The following is a 21,663-nucleotide window of genomic DNA, read 5'->3' on the forward strand; positions in this document are numbered from 1 at the left end:
TTCTGGGCTCCCGGGGACCGGCCTGGGGGAAGGGACAGGCGGGGGGGGGGGGCCTTGGAGGCCTGCAAGCGCCTCCCTTCCCCGGAGGAAGGGATGGAGGACTGGCCGCGGAATGCGCAGGGGCTCCCCTGCCGCCCCGGCTGGACCCCCACCCCTCCCCGGTATGACCTGTTCCTGCCGAGTGAAGCCCTTAGATGGAGCGGGTTGGGGGGCCGGGGAGGAGTAGCCGGCCGCTGTGGGGTCGCGGGGCCGACCCTAGGGAGGATGCGGAGGTGGGGTATTGGTGCGGCGTCCCGGGAAGCTTCTGGGCAGCCAGGGAAGCCTGGTACCTACGCGGACTTCATGTCCCATCGTCCCTTGCGCCCGCGGACGGAAGCAAAGCTTCCCAGCAGGCTGTGCGCGAGACTGCTACGGGATCTCAGGGGCGCCGGCACCGCGAGGCCTTGTGGGGGTTGCAGTTCCCGGCGGCGATGGGCGGTGCGGGCGGGCCTCGGCTTCCCGGCGGGCTGCGCGGCGGCCGGCGGTTGTCGGCGGGGCAGTCCGGCGGGCAGCGGCGGCTGTTCCGGCTGCGGCACAGCGGCGGACGAGCGGGCTGGGCGGGATGCGGGGCCGCCGCCGCCGCCTCCCCAGAGTCTGAGCGCCGGCCGGGCCGCGCACCCACCTTTGCCCCCGGTCCCTGCCTCTTCCCGTCCCCCCCCTTAGCTCGGGCCGCCTCGGGCCGAGCGTTCCGAGCGCGGCCCGGGCCCAGCGTCGCCGCTGCCGCCGCCCCGCCCCTCCCCCGCGCGGCCGGCCCCGGCGCTCATGCGGACCGAGCCCCGCCCCCCGGCCGAGCCCGCCGCCCGAGCCCGCGCCTGAGCCCGCGCCGCGCGCCCGCCCGCCCGCACCATGCTCAAGTGCATCCCGCTGTGGCGCTGCAACCGGCACGTGGAGTCGGTGGACAAGCGGCACTGCTCGCTGCAGGCCGTGCCCGAGGAGATCTACCGCTACAGCCGCAGCTTGGAGGAGCTGCTCCTCGACGCCAACCAGCTGCGCGAGCTGCCCAAGGTGAGCGGCCGCCCGCACCTGGGCACCGGGCGGCGGGGTCGGGCCGGGCCGGGGCGCCGGCTGGCTGACCCCACCCTCCTCACCTACCTCGGGTGCTGGCACCAGGCGGCAGCGATCGTCAGGTGCGCGCCTGGGAGTGGCGGGGCCGGGCACAGCCTGGGAGAGCCGCGGTGGAGGGAGAGCCGCGGCCGTGGTAGATGTGACGGGCTGGACGCAGGGGAAGGTGAACCTGGTCTGGCAGGTGGAGACCAGCCTGCTGCGCTGCGCTGGAGGCGGGGAGCCTAGCCTTCTCGGCCTGCTCTCTTCCTGGGGCTGAGGTGGGGTAGGCGAGCTCTCCGGAAGGTCCTCGTCCAGCAGGTCTGCAGGCTCTCCACGTCCCCTTGGTGTCGCGCCTCCTCGTCTGCTTGCTTTCCTTCTAAGGCCGCTCTGGAGAAGAGGCCAAAGGAAGCAGGTCATAAAAGGATTTCCTTTCTGGAGACAGGGTGCTAAGTGGCCCAGTGCCTGGCGGCTGTGTGCCACAAAGGGTGTGGCGCCCCCCCCCCCTCAGGGCTTGGATGGGACTGGATGGGACGGTTCTGTCCGTCGCCCTTTCCAGGAACCTTCACAGCTGCCCGTGTTTGTGGTACTCACTGTGGTTGTCGTTTTTTTGTTTTTTTTTTTTTCTTTTCTGTAGCTGTCAAGTTGTTGTCACAGATTCAGGCTGGGGTGGTTGGATGCCATGGCAGAAAGCACTGTGGGCCCTGGCGGTCTCCCTGGGTGGGTATAAGAGGGGCTTCAGGTGGTGAGTGGAGTCGAGGGGAGCACGCAGAGTAAGGAACAGGGAGCTGCTCAGCCTGGAGCGGATGAACTTCTCAGCTGAGATTTGGGCACATGAGCTCCGTTCTATGGCCAAACAGCTGCAAGGAAGGCGTCTCAGGTGACATCAAGGGACCAGGTACCAACAGTTAGGAAGTTAGAAGCACAGCGAGGGGCGGGTACACGTTTTTCTCTCCTTTTCTTGCTGCAGTTGGGGGTGATGAGGCAGGACCCTGGGTTTCTGTGTGGCCTGGAGCAGGCAAAGGCCCACGGGATCTGTGATGTGTGAACCCGTGTCTGCTCTGGAGGGGCCCTGTGTTGCAGAGTCCATCCTACCCTAACCCCACCCCTGCTCACAGCCCTTCTTCCGGCTGCTGAACCTGCGGAAGCTGGGCCTCAGCGACAACGAAATCCAGCGGCTGCCCCCCGAGGTGGCCAACTTCATGCAGCTGGTGGAGCTGGATGTGTCCCGCAACGGTGCGGAGCCCGGCGCAGGGCTGGGGTGGAGCCCAGGGGCGGCAGCAAGGGTTTCAAGCTCTGGGAGACTCTGGGTGTGTCTCTGCGCTGATCCCTCTCCTATCACAGATATCCCCGAAATCCCCGAGAGCATCAAGTTCTGCAAGGCTCTGGAGATTGCAGACTTCAGCGGGAACCCCTTGTCTAGGTGGGTGGTGGCTGCGCTGGGGGGCAGCGGCGGGCATGGGGGCTTCCGCGGCCATGTTCTGGACATCTGAGGTCCCCCTTTCTCTGCACAGGCTCCCTGAAGGCTTCACTCAGCTGCGAAGCCTGGCTCACCTGGCGCTTAATGATGTGTCTCTGCAGGCGCTGCCTGGGGACGTGGGCAAGTGAGTGATCCCAGGGCAGGGAGACTCAGCTCAGCCTCACTCCTCCATCTGTCCCCACCATCCCTGCTTCCATCACTTCCCCACCCTGATCTCTCTTTCAGCCTTGCCAACCTGGTGACCCTGGAGCTCCGGGAGAACCTGCTCAAGTCCTTGCCTGCGTGAGTGGGCGCGGGTCTTCCAGCAGCACCTGCTTGGGCCGTGGTGCCGAGGGCCTGGGGCCACGCGGCCACAGCAAACTCGCTGTTTGTTCTGCAGGTCTCTTTCCTTCCTGGTCAAGCTGGAACAGCTGGATCTGGGAGGCAATGAGCTGGAAGTACTGGTGCGGAGAGGGCGGGGCCGTCTGGGCGAGGCAGGGCAGGTGAGCCTTGGGCTGTCCCTTCAACCCCGTCACTCTGTCCCCATCTCTTGTTGCAGCCTGACACCCTCGGGGCTCTGCCCAACCTCCGAGAGCTGTGGCTGGACCGGAACCAGTTGTCAGCACTGCCCCCGGTGAGTGAGGGTGTGGCAGCCCCTAGCTTGCCCCCGGCCGGACCCTGACCTTCTGTGCCCACCCTCAGGAGTTGGGGAACCTGCGGCGCCTCGTATGCCTGGACGTGTCAGAAAACCGGCTGGAGGAGTTGCCCGCCGAGCTGGGTGGGCTGCTGCTGCTCACTGACCTGCTGCTCTCCCAGAACCTGCTGCAGCGGCTTCCGGACGGCATCGGTCAGCACCGGCCTGGGAGGGGCGCGGCGGGTGCTGAGCCCTGGCCTAGAGGAGGGTCCTGGGGGGGGCCCTGACTCTCCCTGGGCTCTGAGAGACACCCCTGAGAAGAGGAAAGGACGCTGAGGCTGGGGGTGGGGGTGACCAGGTGCCGCACCTGAGCAGCCGAGGTGTCTTGTGGCGGGGGGGATGGTGAGTCGGGAAGGCCACGCGGAGTGCCAAGCTGTCTTCTCTGGGGCTGGGGAGCTGGAGGGGCTGCACGAGCGGGAGGATGGGGCGGGCGGCAGAGGGGCGGGCAGCAGAGAAGCGTGCCTCCCCAGGGCAGGGCGGGGCTTTTCCCTGCCTGTGCCGTATGGGCAGCTGGTCCCTGCACCCCACTCAGCCTTGTCCCCACGTGTCCCCGACCCAGGTCAGCTGAAGCAGCTGTCCATCCTGAAGGTGGACCAGAACCGGCTGTGCGAGGTGACCGAGGCTATCGGCGACTGTGAGAACCTCTCTGAGCTCATGCTCACGGAGAACCTGCTGACGGTATGGCCCAGCCTGGCGGGGCCCGGGGAGCGAGGACAGGGTGCCGCTGTGTGGCAGGGCCCGGCTGTCTGGTCGGACGGGAGGCCGCTGACAGGAAGCATTTGGCGGGGGTGGCACAGCGTGGGGGCTGGAGACGCTCCTGAGGGGTTCTCCCTCCTTCCGAAGTCTAGTGGATTTTGGCCAACCCCTGGCCCTCCCTTTTCCCGGCCAGGCTCTGCCCCGCTCTCTGGGGAAACTGACCAAGCTGACCAACCTCAACGCGGACCGGAACCGTCTAGAGGCGCTGCCACCGGAGATCGGAGGCTGTGTGGCGCTCAGCGTTCTCTCCTTAAGGGACAACCGCCTGGCCGCCCTGCCGCCCGAGCTCGCCCACACGGCTGAGTTACATGTGCTGGACGTGGCCGGGAACCGGTGAGTGCCCACCCGCCCTGCCCAGCCCCCGCTGAGCTGACCGTGCCCACCGGCCCCCCAGCTGAGCTGACCATGCCCACCGGCCGCCAGGCTGCAGAGTCTGCCATTTGCGCTCACCCACCTCAACCTCAAGGCCCTATGGCTGGCCGAGAACCAGGCGCAGCCAATGCTCCGGTTCCAGACGGAGGACGACGCTCAGACGGGCGAGAAGGTGCTCACCTGCTACCTGTTGCCCCAGCAACCCCCGCCCAGCCTTGGTAGGTTGCTGGCGGTTGGCAGCTGTGACCCAGGGGTGGGTACGGCCTCAGACGAGTCCGCCTGCCCCTGACGTTCATCTGCTTCAGAGGATCTGGGGCCGCAGAGCAGCCCTGCGGAGAGCTGGAGCGACGCCCCGCCCAGCCGTGTCAGCGTCATCCAGTTCCTGGAGGTCCCAGCGTGCGGCGACGATGCCGAGGGAGCTGCTGCTGAGAAGCGGGTATGGCGGGGGGCTCCCTGGGTGGGCCGCCTCCTCCCTGCCCTCCCCTGATCCCTGCCCTGCCCCACCCTGCACCCTCATGCACGTTGCAGGGCCTGCAGCGCCGGGCCACGCCTCACCCTAGCGAGCTGAAGGTGATGAAGAGGGGTGTCGAGGAGCGTCGAGGTGAAGCCTACTCCTGCAGGCCTGAGTCCAGGCCGCCCTCGCCCCTGGAGGAGGTGCCTTTGGGAAACCGCACGGCGCAGGAGGGACACCAGCCCGGCAGGCTTGCACCTCTCGGGAGCCCTGGGCGTCTTGTCATCCTGGGTGTGGGGCTCTGAGGGCCCAGGGTGGCCGGGGGGGCGGGGATGGGAGGAGATGAGCCTGGTGAGGGGTGGGGGTCCAGGGCCAAGTGTGCTGTGCTATCCCACAGGGCAGGACCGTGTCCTGCAAGGGCTGTGGGGAGTATGTGGCGTAGCCATGTGGGGCAGGAGCACAGGGCGAGCCAGAGGTGGCCACGTTCTTGGTGGCATGGGGGATGGAGAGCGAGGCCCGCGGGTCCTCACGAAGCTGGCTGGGGGCAGGATCAGCTTGGGTGTAGGGATCTGGGATCAGTGTTTACAAGCCCAGTTCTGCTTCTTTAGAGGTTTCTAGCCACAGGGGCTGGGGGAAGCTCTGGGATCCCGAGGGTGACACCTGGGGGACATGGGGCAGGCCCACCCACCCCTCGAAGCTGCTGTTGGCAGCTTGTTTGCAGAGCCGTGCTGCTGTCGGGGCTGCCGGCCTTTCTCAGGCTGGCGTTCTCCTGGGAGCTCGTCTGGTCCTTGTTCTTCAGTTATTTTCAGGAAGATCTTTGAGGAGCTACGCCACAGAACTGTGGTTTTGCACAGCCTCTGTTGAGTTAGAGGGCAGCGTGGCCTCCCCGTGGGCTGGGATGGACTGCCCCCACCTGTGCAGGGGTGAGCCCGCCAGGGGCGCCGCAGACTGACCTGCTGCCTGCCCGGCTGCAGGACAAGAGGCTGAGCATCGAGTCTGGTCTGAGTGAGGACTCGCAGGCATCCGCCGGCACAGCCTCCCAGGGTGAACCCGAGGGGCCACTGACGGAAGCACAGGAGCTGAGCCAGCAGGAGGCCACGGAAGAGACTTACGAGGAGGTGAGCCTGGCCCCAGGGCCAAGCAGACGCGTGGGCGGGACCCGTCAGTGCGCGGCTGGGCCTCCGGGGCCGGGGCGGGCTCTGCCCCCTGCGTTTGGCACCACGCATTTCTGGGCGCTGAGCACAGTTCGGCGCCGTGCTGCTCAGAGCCTCCGTCCCTCTGGGACGCGGGGCTCCTGGGGGTGCAGACCCCACCGCCCTGCTCACACCGGCTTCATCCAGCCCACAGTGCGCTTCGCGGAGGACACGCTGCTGCTGCCCCCTGGGGACGACGGCGAGAACGAGGAGGGGCAGCTGGAGGCGCCCTGGCCCCTGCCTGGTGGGAGACAGCGTCTCATCCGCAAGGACACACCTCACTATAAGAAGCACTTCAAGATTTCTAAGCTACCCCAGCCCGAGGCCGTGGTGGCCTTGCTGCAGGGAACACAGCCAGATGGTGAGAGCCCTGTAGGGTCCGCGGGCTGGCACAACGGCCCCCACACGCCCTGGGCTCCTCGGGCCGAGGAGGAGGCTGAGGAAGAAGAGGAGGAGGCCGAGGAGGAGGCTGAGGAAGAAGAGGAGGCGGAGGTGGAGGCAGCAGTGGCCGAGGAGGAAAAGGAGGAAGCCGTGGTGTCCGCACCGTCCATCAAGGTGGGTTTCTGCTCACAGACCCACTCGAGCAGGGCTGCCCCGGCCCCTCCTCGTCGGGCCGCACTCCACGCTGAGGCCTCTGGCAGTTCTCACAGCAGCTCTGGGCCCCCCGTCCCAATCTTGCTGCCAGGGGAGGGGCCCACCCCCAAGGGCTGCTGACTCTCCAGGGTCCTCTTGGGCTGAGTTCAGACTGGGGCGCTGGGGTCTGGCGGCTGTCCCGTCGCTGCCTGGACTCTTCCTTCCTCTCAGGTCCTCCTCAGAGCTGGCCTTCGGGCCCACTGTGGACCCTCATGCGAGTCCTCTCCCCAGCCGTAGGGTGGCTCTCAGGCCCACACAAGGTCCCGTCTGCTCCCTGGGGCCGTCTTGCCCCCGCAACACTCCTGTGTATCTGATGTCGAGGTTCTGTCCTGAGCATGAGCGCAATGCCGTGGCATCTGAGGGGCCTGGGACAGCCAGACGTGGTCTCAGCCTGCTGGGGGGTCCCCCCCCTGACTAGCCGAGCCTGCCCCATTTGACGGTGCAGCGGCGGTGGTGGCCACCCTTCTGGACTGGTGGGGAGGGGCCGGTGGTTAGGCTGCGGGAGCTTGGTGTGGTTGCTGCTGTCCTTTCTGCTCTCGGCGGGGCCGGGTGAGGCGGTGGCGGGGCGGCGGCTCACCTGCATGCCCTCGCTGGTCCTGTCCTAACAGGGGGTGTCGTTTGACCAGGCCAATAACCTGCTGATAGAACCCGCACGCATTGAGGAAGAAGAGGTCTGTACTCTCCGCTTTGCGCTCCGTGTCCCGGGCTGCTGGCCTTGCTTCCGGGGCTGTGGGCTCTTGCGCCTCCTTCCCCCGCCCCGCACGCCTGTGCAGACCCCTGCCCCGTAAGAGCTTCTGTGCACCTCCTTCGGGTTGGGGCCTGCCGGCCCTCTGACACAGGTGGACAGATGCGGAGTGCAGGCCTGGGCAAGGCGGCCGGGCCTGGTGGCAGGGGTGCTGGGGCGTTTCAGGAACCGCGGGGCTTTGAGGCGGCACCTGCAGGTGGAGGCAGGGCAGGGCCTCCATCCAGGCTGTGCTCTGTCCTGCGAGTGTCCATCCCTGTGCAGCCCCTCTGTGTTGCCTGGGGCCGCCCAGGCTGCTGGACACGACGAGGCCCTCCCCATCCCCTGCCAGGCCCACAGGCAGCCCCCAGACAGCAAGCGTCTGTTCTGTTTCTAGCTGACGCTCACCATCGTGCGGCAGACGGGGGGCCTGGGTATCAGCATCGCTGGCGGCAAGGGCTCTACACCCTACAAAGGGGACGACGAGGTGAGGAGCCGTGGCCACCTCAGGGACCCCTTTCCCAGCATCCCTGCCTTTTCTCCAAGAGGCTTTCGCAGTTTTGAGGGTTGTCGTGCCGCCCCTTCCGACCTCACAGCCCACTTTGTTCTGGGCATCTGCTCGTGCTCAGGGCTCCCTGCTCTCCAGGTGCCTGGCCATGACTGCCAGCCCAGGACTGACCCAGGGAGCTTAGTTAGAGACGGGAAGCGTGCCGGAGCGCTCCTTGGCACTCTGCCTTCCCTCCCGTGTTTACCCCTATTGGATGTGGGGGTGCAGATCGTCCCAGGAGGTCGGCCTATGCCTTCTGGCTCTGCAGCGGTGAGCCTAGCGCCTATGACGGCCCCAAGCCCGGTTCTCTTCTTCCCGTGCCCTTGGGCATGTTTGCAGGCCTTGCCCCACTCCTCCCCAGCAGGTCAGGCTAGGCAGGCCCTCCACGGCCCCTGTCCTCTTTCTTCGCTCAGCTCCTGCTTGTTTCTCAGGGCATATTCATCTCTCGGGTGTCCGAGGACGGCCCCGCAGCCCGGGCGGGCGTCCGAGTGGGTGACAAGCTCCTAGAGGTGAGTCAATGACGCGTCTCAGGCTCCACACGGCCCCGCCTGTGTCGGGAGCAGAGGCCGCCCTCGGAGGCTGGCCGGGGAGGTGGTCAGCCCTCCAGCAAGTTGGGCGGGGGATTAGTCCTGCCTCGGAACCTTGGCACGTGTGTTGGGGGCTCCTGGGAGACTGCGCTTGTGCTGATTACTGACGCACCAGTTTGGAGTCTGAGGGCCACCGACCCTCTCTCTCTGCGGGGCCTGGAGAGGCTGTGGACAGAGGCTGTCAGGCCAAGCGGGTGTTGGCCCAAGCAGGGCTGAGGGGAGGGAGCCTCACTGAGCCGGGGTCAGCGTGGAGGCACAGGGTCAGACGCCCGGTGACCCTGGGCGTCCTCAGTTGTGGGACTGCTCGGATGAGGGACAGGTGGAGGGGGGTTGCAGGGCTAGGGACCCAGGTGCGTCCCCTTGTTCCCGTCAGCCTGGCTCGTACCCTTCCCCGCCCCCACCCCCAGGGCCACACAGGGTGGTTGAGGGGGTGGTTACCCCGCCAGGAGTTCTGTGGCTCGTTCCTTTTCTGTCTCCCATCTGTGGCGGCGGTACACGCAGAGCCTCGGCGTGGCCGTGGCCGTGTCCTGACGGGTGTCGCGCGCTGCAGGTGAACGGCGTGGCCTTGCACGGCGCCGAGCACCAGCAGGCTGTGGAGGCGCTGCGGGGGGCGGGCGCCACCGTGCACATGCGGCTGTGGCGGGAGCGCATGGTGGAGCCAGAGAACGCGGTCACCGTCACGCCTCTGCGGCCGGAGGATGACTACAGCCCGCGGGAGTGGCGGGGAGCTGGCCTGCGCCTGCCCCTGCTCCAGCCTGAGTCTGCGGGGCCTCCGCGCCAGCGTCACGTGGCTTGCCTTGTGCGCAGCGAGAAGGGGCTGGGCTTCAGCATCGCGGGCGGGAAAGGCTCCACTCCTTACCGGGCTGGCGATGGGGTGAGGCTGGTTCGCGGGGGCTGCGGGGGGTGCTTCAGGCAGGGGGAGCTGGGCGGGGACGAGGACTCACTGCCCCGGGCTCTGCTTTTCCCCGCAGGGTATCTTCATCTCCCGCATCGCAGAGGGGGGCGCTGCCCACCGGGCGGGCACTCTGCAGGTCGGCGACCGTGTCCTCTCGGTGAGTGGGGGTAGTGGGGCCTGCTCACTGCCCCATCCGCTCCGCTCACCCCACAGGGCACCCTGACTGGCCGCACTCTTGCAGATCAACGGGGTGGACATGACTGAGGCCAGGCACGACCACGCCGTCTCCCTGCTGACCGCCGCTTCCCCCACCATCGCCCTGCTGCTGGAGCGGGAGGCCGGGGGGCCCCTTCCCCCCAGCCCTCTGCCACACTCCCCCCCACCCCCCATTGCAGCCACCACCGCCGTGGTCACTGCCACCCCTGGGGAATCTGGGCCGCTGAGGCTGGCCCCTAGCCTGCTGGCTGCTGCCTTGGAGGGGCCATACCCTGTGGAGGTAAGATCCTGGGCCTCTCCCTGCCTGTCCCTATTCCCCCCATGCCCCCCGTAAAGTTTTAGCTGCGGGGTGCCAGTTTCTCCAGGTGGGAAAGTAGGTGCTCACGCTCTCTCTGTTTTGGTGCCGGGTCCCTGGGGCTCTGTGTCATGGTCACTGCGTCCCCGTGTGGTGTGCTTGTGTGCTCTGACGCAGCAGGGACCTGGGGCGCGCACACTCTCTGGGCTGGAGAGGCGCCCCTTTGCTGCTCCAGCGGGTTCGTTCCAGCAGCCCCTCGTGCCCCCTCGTTATCCCCAGGAGATCTGCCTGCCGAGAGCCGGGGGCCCCCTGGGGCTCAGCATCGTTGGGGGCTCTGATCACTCCAGCCACCCGTTTGGTATCCAGGAGCCTGGCGTGTTCATTTCCAAGGTAGAGCGGGCCCTACAGGCGTCTCTGTGCTGGGAGGGCCCGGCCTGGGCACGGGGCAGCAAGGTCCCCAGCCCGCTGAGCATCGTCGCCCCCGACAGGTGCTACCACGGGGCCTGGCTGCACGCAGCGGCCTCCGGGTTGGGGACCGCATCCTGGCGGTGAACGGGCAGGATATCCGTGAGGCCACGCACCAGGAGGCAGTCAGTGCCCTGCTTCGGCCCTGCCTGGAGCTGGTCTTGCTCGTGAGGAGGGACCCACCACCCCCGGGCATGCGGGAACTCTGTATCCAGAAGGCCCCCGGGGAGAAGCTGGGCATCAGCATTCGAGGGGGCGCCAAGGGCCACGCAGGGAACCCCTGCGACCCCACAGATGAGGGCATCTTCATTTCCAAGGTGAGGCCCCTCCCCTGCCAGACCCGCCCCACTGGGTTCCTGGGGGAGGGGACGAGGGCCCAGACCCTGGGCCAGTCCTGAAGTTGGAGGCCCCGGTCTCTTGCAGGTGAGCCCCACGGGAGCAGCCGGGCGTGATGGCCGGCTGCGGGTAGGGCAACGGCTGCTGGAGGTGAACCAGCAGAGCCTGCTGGGCCTGACGCATGGCGAGGCCGTGCAGCTGCTGCGTGCGGTCGGCGACTCCCTCACCGTGCTCGTCTGTGATGGCTTCGACGCCAGCACCGCTGCCCCCGCTGAGGTCAGTGTCTGCCCCCGTCAGTGCTCCACCGTAGGGACAGGGTCCTGTCCGCGGCTCGGCCTAGACGTGCGACGAGGGACCGTGTGCGGGCCGGGACAGCTGCTCTGTCTCTAAGCCGTTGTGAGGTGGCATGCGAGGGTGCCATGGGCCATGGGCCACTCCAGGCTGTGCTCCTGGCCGCCTGCTCGAGACAGTGTGTGGAGGCTTTGGCCCGGGAAGAGCAGTGCACGATCGTGCCACGCACCTCCAGGCGGGCGGCGCCTACAGGGCAGGGCCACGAGGCCGGGACGGGGGCGTTGCTCTGAGCCCAGCACACGGCCCCTCAGGACTGTGCCTACAGACACGCACAGGGACCTCCAGCCCGTCCAGGCACTGTCCTCTGCTGGCAGCCCCTCAGCAGCCAGCTTGCTCCCTGGGAGTGTCTGCCGCAGAGCAGAAGCCGGGGGTGGGGGTGGTGGGCACGTGGGGGCCCAGCTGTGCTCCTGCCCGGCCCCTCAGGGCAAGGGCTGGCGTCTAGGACCAGGACTGGGCTCCCGAGGCTCAGCCCTCAGCCTGGCCTGCGTGCTGAGCGACTCTGGCTTCCGAGCCTCTGCGTCCCCACGCTGTCCTGCCTTCTCCCCTGCTGTCCCTGGGGCCCCTGGGCGTACACTGACGCGGCTGTGCCTGCCTGCAGCCCACGCGGGCCTCCGAGAGCTCCTGACCCGCAGAGGGCCAAGGCGGTCCCCGCGGGTCGGCCCGTGCATCAGGTGGGTCTCTGGGGTAGTGACTCACTGCCAGCGAGGGCTCGCCCCTTGTCGCGTGTCGTCTGCTGAAGGGAACAGAGCCTGTGCTCGTGCACCTCACTCCAGGCCCGGACCCTGGGCTGGGGGCCCCGCGCCCACATCTTCCTCCGTCTTTGTGGGAACCCTGGTGGTTTCCAGGGAGGAATTTCTCTTAGGACTTAAGGCTAGACCGAGTGGCCCCAGAGAAGCCTTTATTTTTTATTTATTTCGTATGTGTGTTTAGAGGCGTTTCAGCCAGTATGTTTGCCGATTTTAAAGAGAAAGAAGAAAACAGCTGCACAGGGAAGGGCGTGAACGTGCAGCGAGTCACAGGTGGGGTGCACACCCTTGGCTGTTCCTGGCGGTCCCTCCCCGTGTCACGTGTGTGCTTCCTCCTGCGGGCGGCTTTCCGGGGCTTCCCAGCGCACCAGCCAGCAAGCCTGGGAGCCTGTCTTTGGTTTTTGGGGCGTTCGTGCAGGAAGGCGCCCTGGGGGTACCGGCGGTGGGCAGATGGGCAGGCCTGCCCTGCGGGGCCTCCAACCCCAGCCCCCAGCCTGGGCACTTGGACTTGTCTGTCGTCCCGTAACTGATGGGCGCTCTTTCACCTTCCAAGCGTTGGTACCTGGTTTCGTGGGACGTAAATGTTTTTGTCACTTTCACTTTTTAAGAATGGTTTCGTTGAGATTTTAGAAATCTAAGTTTTCTATGAATTACGTCTTCGGATCTTTTCCTTTGTGTCTTCTGGATTTGGGGTTTTGCTTAGGAAAGTCTTCCGCATCCTACGCTGTCTCACGTTTCCTTGTTGTACTAATGTGACTGTTAAAAGCAGAGCTCTGTAACCCCCCGGAATTGCTTTTGGGTGAAATGATGTGTCACGTCAGCAGCGGGCACTGTGCACCTGTCGTCCCCGCAGGTTGGGGAACTTGGGGCCTGCCTTACCTGTGTGTCCTAAATACGGTCGCTTTCCTGTGTGCTTTGATCCCTAGTTGGTCACATCGCCCGTTTTTCCTATTTTAGAGAAGTTCTAGAGAAGTGTGTCTTCTCTTCCAAAAGAGCCTGCCGAGCTCTGTAACAAGTTGGTTGGGACCCAAGAATTAGCTCTGGTTTCAGAATTCTTTCACCGTGTGATTGCGTTTTTTTCCCTGAGCACGTTCACGATTGCTCTGGTTTCCTTACTAATTCTAATCTGGTCGGAAGCCCTGTGTCCTGTGGACCTGGCTCTCCTGGTCAGGCTCTGCCGGTCTGCTCTGGGACCCCTGGTGCTCGGGGTTGCAGGGGGATGGCGGCCAGCTGCCCCGTCTTGTGCCAACTTGAAGGGGCCGTTTCAACTTGCACTTGGATGTTTGCTGTCATTTCTGAAGGCCCCAGGGAGTGGGGCAGGCGCTCACAACTCTCTGCTTGCCACCCCCCCCCCCATTTTCCTTAAACTCAGTCTGCTTCCTCATCTGCATGCGCGTGTCTGACCCCTGTAGGAACCAGGGCTCGCCGAGTGTCCTCTGAACTTTGCTTGGGTTCTGAAAACCAGGCTTGCTGCTAGCTCGTGCCCAGGCCACGTCTCTCCCCCAGCACTCTCCATGGCGGCGGGAGGCGGGACTTGTGCAGACTTGCCGGCCTGTCCTCTGGGCCCGTGCTTCCTTGGGCGCCTGCACAGTCTCATGGACCTCGGTGTGGTGCTCGGGCAGGTGCCGGGCTTCCAGGGAGGCTCAGACCGAGGAGACGGCACCCACATGCCCGCCAGTCTGCCCGCATGGCGACGCGGGAGCACACTGCGGTCACGTCCCTTCTTGGCCTCCGGCTCACGCTTGCCTCGAGAGCCAGCACTTGGGCCTCGTCCTCGCTCACCTTTCCTCTTCGGCCCTCCCTTACCGCCTGCACGAGGGGGCGGTGCTCCCATCTGTCCTCTGCGCATCGCTCTTCCGCCTTCTGCAGACGGCCTGCGGGGAGGAGACGCCCCCCACCCCGAGCCACGCCACCCCGGACACACGCGATACACGCCGGCTCCCTTCCCTTCATCTTGTCCGTGTTTTCGGGAACAAGCTGCAGCCTTGGAGATCTCCAGAGATGGCAGCTGACGTGTTTTTCTCTTGTTGAATTCACGGGGCCGTGTGTTCTTGACGTTTGTGCCCACACTGTGCCCTCGTCGGGTGTGGGGCTGTCTGTCCAGCCTGATACCTGTCATTCGACAGCTTTCTTGCTCTCTGGAGTGAGCAGGTATCCAGGTGTTTCCTGCCCCAGTCCTGGAGTCGGCTGTTTCCAGGGGCCGCTGGCCCCAAGAGCCCAGCCGGGGCTGGGCAGCACTTGGAGCCTGGGATGTGGATATTTCTAGGAAGAGAGAAGCCATGAGTTTGTACTGGTTTTTTAAGTAGGTTCCACACGCAGCGTGGACCCCCAGATCAAGAGTCGCAGGCCCCTCTGACGTGGGCCAGCCAGGATCCTCCATACTGGCATTTTTATTCATAGTTGAGATTACAGGTTTTTTACTAACTTTTGATTTTACATTTGTATCTTTTTTCTTGTACTGAAATTTTTTTTAAGTAACAATATCGTAATTAATAATTCCAAAGTGCAGTACCAGTATTGCCGTTAATAACAGGACATATGAGAGCAAGTTAAGATTTCCCTGTGCCCGTAAGTTTTGTTCACTGGGATGTGTAATCAGAATACTGTGTTTTTAAGTCATTTGAAGTAATTCTTTGTGTCGTTATGCTGCCAACTTGGTATATGGTTAGGCTTACTTGTTTTCAGTTTTTAGGGATGGTTTTAAAAGACCGGTTTCATGCTAGTGTTTGCGTTTATGCGGTTCCAAAGCCAAAACTACAAACAGTTCCTTTGAGGAGTCTGCCTTTGTCTCCCTGCCCCCTCTTCAGTCCACCATGTGTGTTAGCTTGGGGTTATCTTGCAATTGTATCTTTTTTTTTTTAACATTTTATTTATTTGAAAGAGCGAGCGCACGCACAGGGTCAGCAGCAGAGGGGGAGGGAGAAGCATGGTCCCCGCTGAGCAGAGAGTGGACATGGGGCTCAATCCCAGGACCCCGGGATCATGATGCCTCACTGACGGAGCCACCCAGGGGAACCACCCAGGCGCCCCCCCCGCATTATGTCTTTTTGAAAAATAAAACAAATACATAAAATAATGTTAAACTTGGAAACAAGTGGCAAGAACAGGCCGCAGACTCTGTCCCTCAGAGGCCCTGCGTGCACTTCTCCAGCTGCCCACGGCGTCCTTCGTAGCAGAGGGTTCGGTCCGGGGGTGCGTGGGCGTCTGGTTGCCCCGTATCCCCAGTCTCCTTGACCCTGACCTTGTGCAGAGTGTCCCGTGGCTGCTCGAGACTGGTTTCAGTGGGTGCCCCTGTGATGGATCACCGCAGTGGTCCCCAGAGCCTCCTGACCGGGCGCACACGTGGCGGTGTGTCCCGTCACCGACAGCCTCCACAGCGCTGTCCCTGGGTTTCCCCATCGCGAAGTGGCTCTTTCTCTTTTGTTTTGTTTTGTTTTTTAAAGAATTTATTTATTTATTTATTTATTTGACAGAGAGACGGCCAGCGAGAGAGGGAACACAGGCAGGGGGAGTGGGAGAGGAAGAAGCAGGCTCACAGCAGAGGAGCCCGATGTGGGGCTCGATCCCAGAACGCCGGGATCACGCCCTGAGCCGAAGGCAGACGCTTAACGACTGAGCCACCCAGGCGCCCCGGCTCTTTCCCTTTTGAAATCTGTATGTGTTTTGTGCGGGATACTTTGAGAGTGTTTGAATGTGCCATTCGTCCTGACATCCTCACCCGCCAGTGCTGGCACCCGTGGGTGTTTCCAGCATTAGTACCGTGGTCGCGGCTCGCAGCCGTGTTCTCAGTTCATGGCTCCTTCTGCGCTTGGCAGTGGGCTCTGTGCCGCCGCCGCCGCCCCCTTCCCCGTGGTGAGATACTCACCTGTCTGCTGTTACCGCGCCTCACCGGCCTCTGTGTTCTTTCACGGGTGACGGTTTGTCGCTGTGGGTGCCGGTTTCGTGCCCCGACTCGGCTGATGGAAGGGCTTCCAGCTGGCCCTTCTCACGTGGCTCGTCTCACCATGGGCAGCCTCCTTCCTGGCACAGCCCCGGCCCCCCCACCCCGCGTGCCGTGTCTCCAAGGAGCGCTGGTTCCTTTTAGCGGAAAGCGGTGTTTAGAAGCCAAGATCTGGGCCCTGGGTGTGCTCGCGACCTCAGGACTTCTCAGGGCCGGGCTGTCACGTGTGGGTGTCTCCTGCTGTGGAAAAGCATGAGTTCACGTCCTGCCCCACAGGCCAGCCCTTCCCTGTGCACGTGGCCTTCTCAGACTCGGATGAGAGAAACCAGGCGGCGGCCTTGCCTCTTATGCTTTCCGCTCGGTCCCGCCTCTCTGGGACCTGCCTGTGGTCTTTGGACAAACGTATCCCAGAAGTTGGGAAGGTGGGCTCCTTAGTGTCCGTCGTTAAATCTTCCACTTTTGTCAGAATCCCGGGGCTATTTGGTCCTCCCGCGAGTTCCCGCCAAGCCCGCATCTCGAGTCTTTGCCCGCAGTCGTTGTGTCCATCTTGCGAGCGACACCATTTGTCATGACAGCGTCCCCATGTCTGCTCAATATTTTCAGCCTTGAGCTCCCTCTTCCCTGCTGGGGGCTCCCCTGTCCTTGCTTTCCGGGGGGCTGCTGCCCCACTGACCCTCCGCTCATTCATTCTCCCACTCGGCCTTTCTGAATGACGTCTGCGCTGGGTTTGTGTTCGGCCACACCGACAGCCCCCGTCAGTGGGGGCTGTTCACGTCAGGGGTTCTCCTGTGCTGCCCCCACTCTGGTTCCTGCTGTTGGTCAAGACCGAGCTATCCCCCTCGTGTCTCGTGGGGTTGCAGAGAGAGCCATTCCGTGTTTCCGTCTCTCTGTGTTCGCCCTCGGGGTTCACGGTCAAAGCCCAGTTCGTGACCAGACAGCAGGCTGTCCCCTGCTCAGAGCCGCTGGGTTTCTCCTGCATCGTGGCCTTGATTTCAGAGTCCTTGCTGGGCGCTCGTGCTGCAGACTTCAGAAGCAGCCACCAGGCACCCCACGGCTCAGTGTGCACGGTCGACCTCCCCTGCCTCCTGCCACGTGTCAGAAAGGCCCCCAGTGCCTGTGATGTGCATCCGTGACCTGGGGCTACCCCGTGTCGCGGATGGGGTTGATGGCACGGCGTCCCGGGTGACCAGTGGCGCCAGTCCCAGACCTCCACGACCCAGGAGGCTGCCTCGGCTGGGGGGGTTGCCAGCAGGTCCTTAGCTAGGGATCTTGAGGCCGGGGACCCTGCCCTTAGCCTGCTTCTCTCCTCAGGTGTCCCCTGGCGTCATTGCCAACCCTTTTGCGGCAGGCCTCGGCCGCCGGAACAGCCTGGAGAGCATCTCCTCCATCGACCGGGAGCTGAGCCCCGAGGGCTCTGGCAAGGTCAGAGCCACCTGCAGCTGGCGGCCCCCGGGGCTGGGGAGCCTGAGGCTGGCGGTCCCTGACTGGCATCCTCTCTGCCCACAGGAGAAGGAGCTGCCGGGACAGACCCCGCAGTGGGGACTGGAGGCTGTGGTGAGTGTCCGGGCGCTCCTGCGCTACACGCCGGGCTTGTCTTCATGCTCAGGCCCCGGGGCTCTGGGCTCCAGCCGCCCCCTACCCGCTGGGGTGCTGCAGGCCACCAGGGTGGACGCAGCACACGGGGCGGCGGGTGGCTGCAGCCCACGCTCGGTAGCGTCTGCCAGCCCCACACTCAGGTGCAGACACGGCCTCTCGCGCCACCGTGTTGACTCTGCTCCCCAGGGTCGGAGCTCGGAGAGCCTCAAGCTGGATTACCGCACCTTAGCCGCCATGCCCGGCACCACCAGCGCGCAGAGGGTCAGTGTCCAAGTCACGTCCCCGGCCTGGTCTCTGTCTGCCCGTCTTAGCTCTGTCCTGCCCCTGCCTTAGCCCCCACTCGTTACTGAGACCCCAGGGCACAGAGCTTGTAGGCGGGGCCTGCAGGGGACACTGGCCATGAGTACCCACGCTGGAGCTCTGCCTCCTAACCCGGCACTGGCCGGCCTCATCCTGCAGACAAGCCCAGCAGCGGCAAAGGGCTCAGGGCCGGCTCCTGGGAAGCCCCCCTCCCCTTCAGGCTTGCCAAGCAGGCTGGGGAGAGTGGAGGCCACTGGAGCCTTTGGGGGTCCTGGTGGGATTGGGTTTGAGCCACTGTGGATGGGAACAGCGTGGAGCAGCCTCGAGAAGCCATGGAGACCGGGGCGGGGCGGGGGCGGCAGTGGCCCAGTGCTGACAGCTGGGGGGCAGGCATTGGGCAGGACGGATGTTTGGGCCTCACCCCTCCCCCAAGAGCTATAAACAGGCCTCCCAGAGGCTGTGCGCAGCCGGCCGAGGCTCAGAAGCCCTACAGGAAGGCGAGTGGTCACCGGCAGGGCTCCAGGAGGCACGAGTACTGCCGAGGAGGGGGGTGCTTGTGCTGGGGGAGGGCCTGGGGGCTGCCAGGGGCTTTCGTGTAGACCTTCGCTCCTGAGCCACGAGCAGCTGAATGGGAAGCCCCCAGGGTGGGGGCCCAGTGTCCTTGGACCAGAAAGGGGCCTGGCTGTGGGGTGGCCGGTGAGAGGCAGGGCCTTCCTGGCTCACACCTCTTCAGAGTACATGGGGAGGGTAGGTGGGGGGGGCTGCTCGTGGAACAGCTGCCTCCCCCCTGCCCCCCCCCCCGTGTGGGAAGACCCTCCCTCCTGTCCCCCTGGCCCTGTGGGGGCAGAGGGGAGCCTGGCCAACCGGGTCATGGCCTTTAGGGGAGAACTCCATGCTGGCTGAGCGGTGGTTTAGGCCCATCGGGCATCTCCCCTGGGCTGGCGTCGGGTCAGGGAACAAAGAAGCAGCTTTGGGCAAGCACCCATTCCCCAGGAGCTCCTCCTGGTGGGGCCCCAGCCCTGCCTGACCCTCACCCCGGCGTTGCCTGACCCCTGCAGGTACTGCCTGGGGCGACAGGAGGGAAGATGGCTGAGGGCCCCTGCTCCCCCAGCTGCCAGCAGGTGAGTGCCCACCAGGTGGGAGTGAAGGACAGTGCCCCCTCCTCCAGGGAGGTGGGGCCAGGGCATAACGCCTTCCCCCAGCTGCCACTCCTCACCGTGAGGGCACAGCTCACGTGAGCGGCTCCCTGGCCAGGGGTGGTTGGCGATGGGCGGAGGGGCTCCCTGCGGCCCCTGGGCAGACAGAGCTGGGTGGTCAGGGCTGCTTCATCTCACCTGCCCGCCTGTGTATGAGTCCCTGGGGGCCAGCTTGGTCCTACTGAGGCTCCCTGGGTCTACTGCATGGGAGGGCCAGGCCATGGGCACCCCCACTCTTGCTACATTGCAGTGGGGGTAAGCACTGGCAGGGCCAGCTTGGAGGCCAGCTCCTAGCGTCTTCCCCTGCAGATAGCAGACAGGCGAGTGTGGGCCCCATGCCCCTGGCTACCCACCCAAGCCACCCCACTGGCTCCAGGTCTCCTTCCTCCACCGACCCCCTCATCCCCTTACCCGGACCCCAGTCCCTCTTTCTGGCCTTCGTCCCTGCCCTTTGCTGAGAAAACTGGCTTGGGCCTGGCCAGGGGGCTCCGTGGCCCCCAGGGATAGAGGCGATCCCCACTTTGTGAGTGCTCAGATCCACGGGGCACGGGAGTCAGCGGCAGCTGGTGGGGACAGCTGGGGGCTGGCTGGGTGGTGGCTGCAGCCAGGACAGCTGTCCTTGCCCGGCTCACATGCTTCCCCACCCCAGCCCCCATCCCCACCCTCTCCCGACGCACTGCCCACCAACGTGAAGCAGGCCTACAGGACCTTCGCTGCTGTGCCTGGCCCACACCCCCCGCAGGACACCCCTGCCCAGGTACGCGGTGGGCGGCCCGCCCTTCTGCCACGTGTGCCTGTGGGGCGTGCGCCCAGAGAGCCCAGGTCTCAGGACCCGCTTCCCACAGCCCCCCACCCCTGGGCCCATGGCCTCCCCGGAGCAACTGTCTTTCCGTGAGCGGCAGAAGTATTTTGAGCTAGAGGTGCGGGTGCCCCAGGCCGAGGGCCCCCCCAAGCGCGTGTCCCTGGTGGGTGCTGACGACCTGCGCAAGATGCAGGAGGAGGAAGGTAGGTGGCCAGCTGCGCAGGCGGGAAGGGCGCGGGAAGGGGGGGCCGGGCCGGGGTCTCACCTAACCCCCCACCCCAGCACGGAAGCTGCAGCAGAAGAGGGCGCAGTTGCTGTGGGAGGCCGAGGACAGCGGGCTTACTCTGGACCTGGACGGGGAGGCCCCCGAGGAGGAGGAGCCCGAGGAGCCGCGGCCCTGGGCCGGCCCTGCCGTGGGGTGAGGGACACCCCGCACGTCTCCCGGGATGGGGGTGGGGAGGCACCGCCCAGGGGTCCCTGTGCCGGTGGCACCCCACCCACCTGGTCCTCCTGCCCCGCCTCCTGTCCCAGGCTCAGCCCCCAGTCCCCCCAGCCCCTCGGAGGCGGTGCCCCGGTGCGCACGGCCAAAGCCGAGCGGCGCCATCAGGAGCGGCTGCGCGTTCAGAGCCCGGAGCTGTCGGCGCCTGTGCCCGATCGGGCTCTGTCCCCTGCCGAGCGGCGGGCCCTGGAGGCCGAGAAGCGCGCGCTGTGGAGGGCAGCCAGGTGAGGCCCTGCTGGCCCGGCGAGGCCTTTCCCCCACCCGTCACCGCACCCGCCCACCCGCCCAGCACCGCCTCCCCTTCGCCCACAGGATGAAGTCCCTGGAGCAGGACGCCCTCCGTGCGCAGATGGTCCTCAGCAAGTCCCAGGAGGGCCGGAGCAGGCGCGGGCCCCTGGAGCGGCTGGCTGAGGCCCCCTCGCCCGCGCCCACCCCATCGCCCACACCCGGGGAAGGTCTGTGGCCAGGCCGGGGGGGCGGGTGGGGCACACAGCCCAGACCTTTCCCAACACCCGCTTCTTGTCCCCCCAGACCTGGGGCCCCAGACCAGCACCTCCCCTGGACGCCTGGTGAGGAGCCTGCAGCTGTTGCCCGCCCTGCACCCCTCCCCAGACTCAGCCCGCCCCTCCCCTCCCCCTCTTCACACTCTCTGCCTTTCTCCCTCACGCTGTCCTTTCAAGGCCTTATCTGGGAGGAAGTTTGACTACAGGGTGTTTGCAGCCCTCCCTTCTTCCAGACCTGTCTATGACATGCAGGTACCAGGCCCGTCCGCAGGACAGCCGCGCACAGCGCCTGCCGCCTTTCCACCTGCGCCTGCCAGCCAGGCTTGTCCCTCTCACTCTGCCTGTCTCGAGTCCTGTTCCGTGGGCGCGGGGCCTCCCCAGCCAGCTCCCATCCTTGGGCCAGGGCTCCGCGGGGACCCCCACCCAGGCTCTGGAGGGTGGCTGCAGGCAGGCCTGGGGTGCCGTCCTGACCTAACGCTTCTTCCCATCGCAGTCCCCAGATTTTGCTGAGGAGCTGAGGTCCCTAGAACCGTCTCCCAGCCCTGGTGAGTTGGCAGGCTGAGCCCCGGGGGTGCGCGCAGGGAGCCGGTCAGCTCACTCCGTGCCTTGCTCTGCCCACTAGGCCTGCAGGAGGAGGACGGAGAGGTGGCCATGGTGCTTCTGGGCAGGCGCTCGCCAGGCGCCGTGGGCCCCGAGGAGGTGACCCTGTGCAGCAGCCGCCGCCCCGTGCGGCCCGGGCGCCGGGGCCTGGGGCCAGTGCCCTCCTAGAGGCTCGGTGCCGCCCTCGACTTGGGGGAGGGGCCCTGCCAGCTGCACCGCACCCTTGACCCAAGTCTTTTAACCTGGGAGTTAGCATTTTAAAGAGACCCCTCAGGCGTTCTGGCCGCTAACTGCCCCCCCTCCCAGCTGGGACCCGTTGGCAAGACTGTAACTAGTGACGTTTGTACAACCAAAGACTCTATTTTGTGGTTTCAGAAGAATAAAATTGACTACGTTTTACTTCCTGCGTGTGCACCCGTCTTACCCAGGG

General features: G+C 65.3%; 1 protein-coding gene across 4 annotated transcripts; it reads left to right on the forward strand.

Moving 5' to 3' along the window:
* The first annotated feature begins 541 nt into the window (after window positions 1-541).
* SCRIB (scribble planar cell polarity protein) lies at window positions 542-21,632 on the forward strand. Of its 4 annotated transcripts, none has more exons than XM_045777300.2 (37): window positions 542-1,044; window positions 2,199-2,316; window positions 2,425-2,503; window positions 2,595-2,684; window positions 2,786-2,842; window positions 2,940-3,003; window positions 3,099-3,173; window positions 3,242-3,386; window positions 3,793-3,911; window positions 4,123-4,322; window positions 4,413-4,579; window positions 4,667-4,797; window positions 4,890-5,015; window positions 5,787-5,930; window positions 6,153-6,560; window positions 7,247-7,309; window positions 7,757-7,846; window positions 8,338-8,415; window positions 9,044-9,367; window positions 9,465-9,545; window positions 9,630-9,884; window positions 10,179-10,289; window positions 10,388-10,681; window positions 10,788-10,976; window positions 17,049-17,159; window positions 17,244-17,291; window positions 17,520-17,594; window positions 18,692-18,754; window positions 19,479-19,586; window positions 19,675-19,834; window positions 19,914-20,049; window positions 20,163-20,354; window positions 20,443-20,585; window positions 20,662-20,699; window positions 20,811-20,885; window positions 21,127-21,178; window positions 21,256-21,632. In XM_045777300.2, exons 1-37 carry the CDS (start codon window positions 886-888, stop codon window positions 21,399-21,401), a joined length of 4,914 nt encoding a protein of 1,637 aa, XP_045633256.1. In that variant the 5' UTR covers window positions 542-885; the 3' UTR covers window positions 21,402-21,632. The 4 variants fall into 4 exon arrangements, with proteins under 4 accessions (XP_045633256.1, XP_087720642.1, XP_045633260.1 ...); XM_087864516.1 differs by having other exon boundaries at window positions 19,527-19,586; XM_045777304.2 differs by lacking the exon at window positions 20,811-20,885.
* The last annotated feature ends 31 nt before the right edge of the window (window positions 21,633-21,663 follow it).

Source organism: Ursus americanus, chromosome 9, assembly GCF_024610735.1.
Source record: "Ursus americanus isolate L20-20 chromosome 9, mUrsAme1.1.p, whole genome shotgun sequence".
Lineage (NCBI taxonomy): Eukaryota > Metazoa > Chordata > Mammalia > Carnivora > Ursidae > Ursus > Ursus americanus.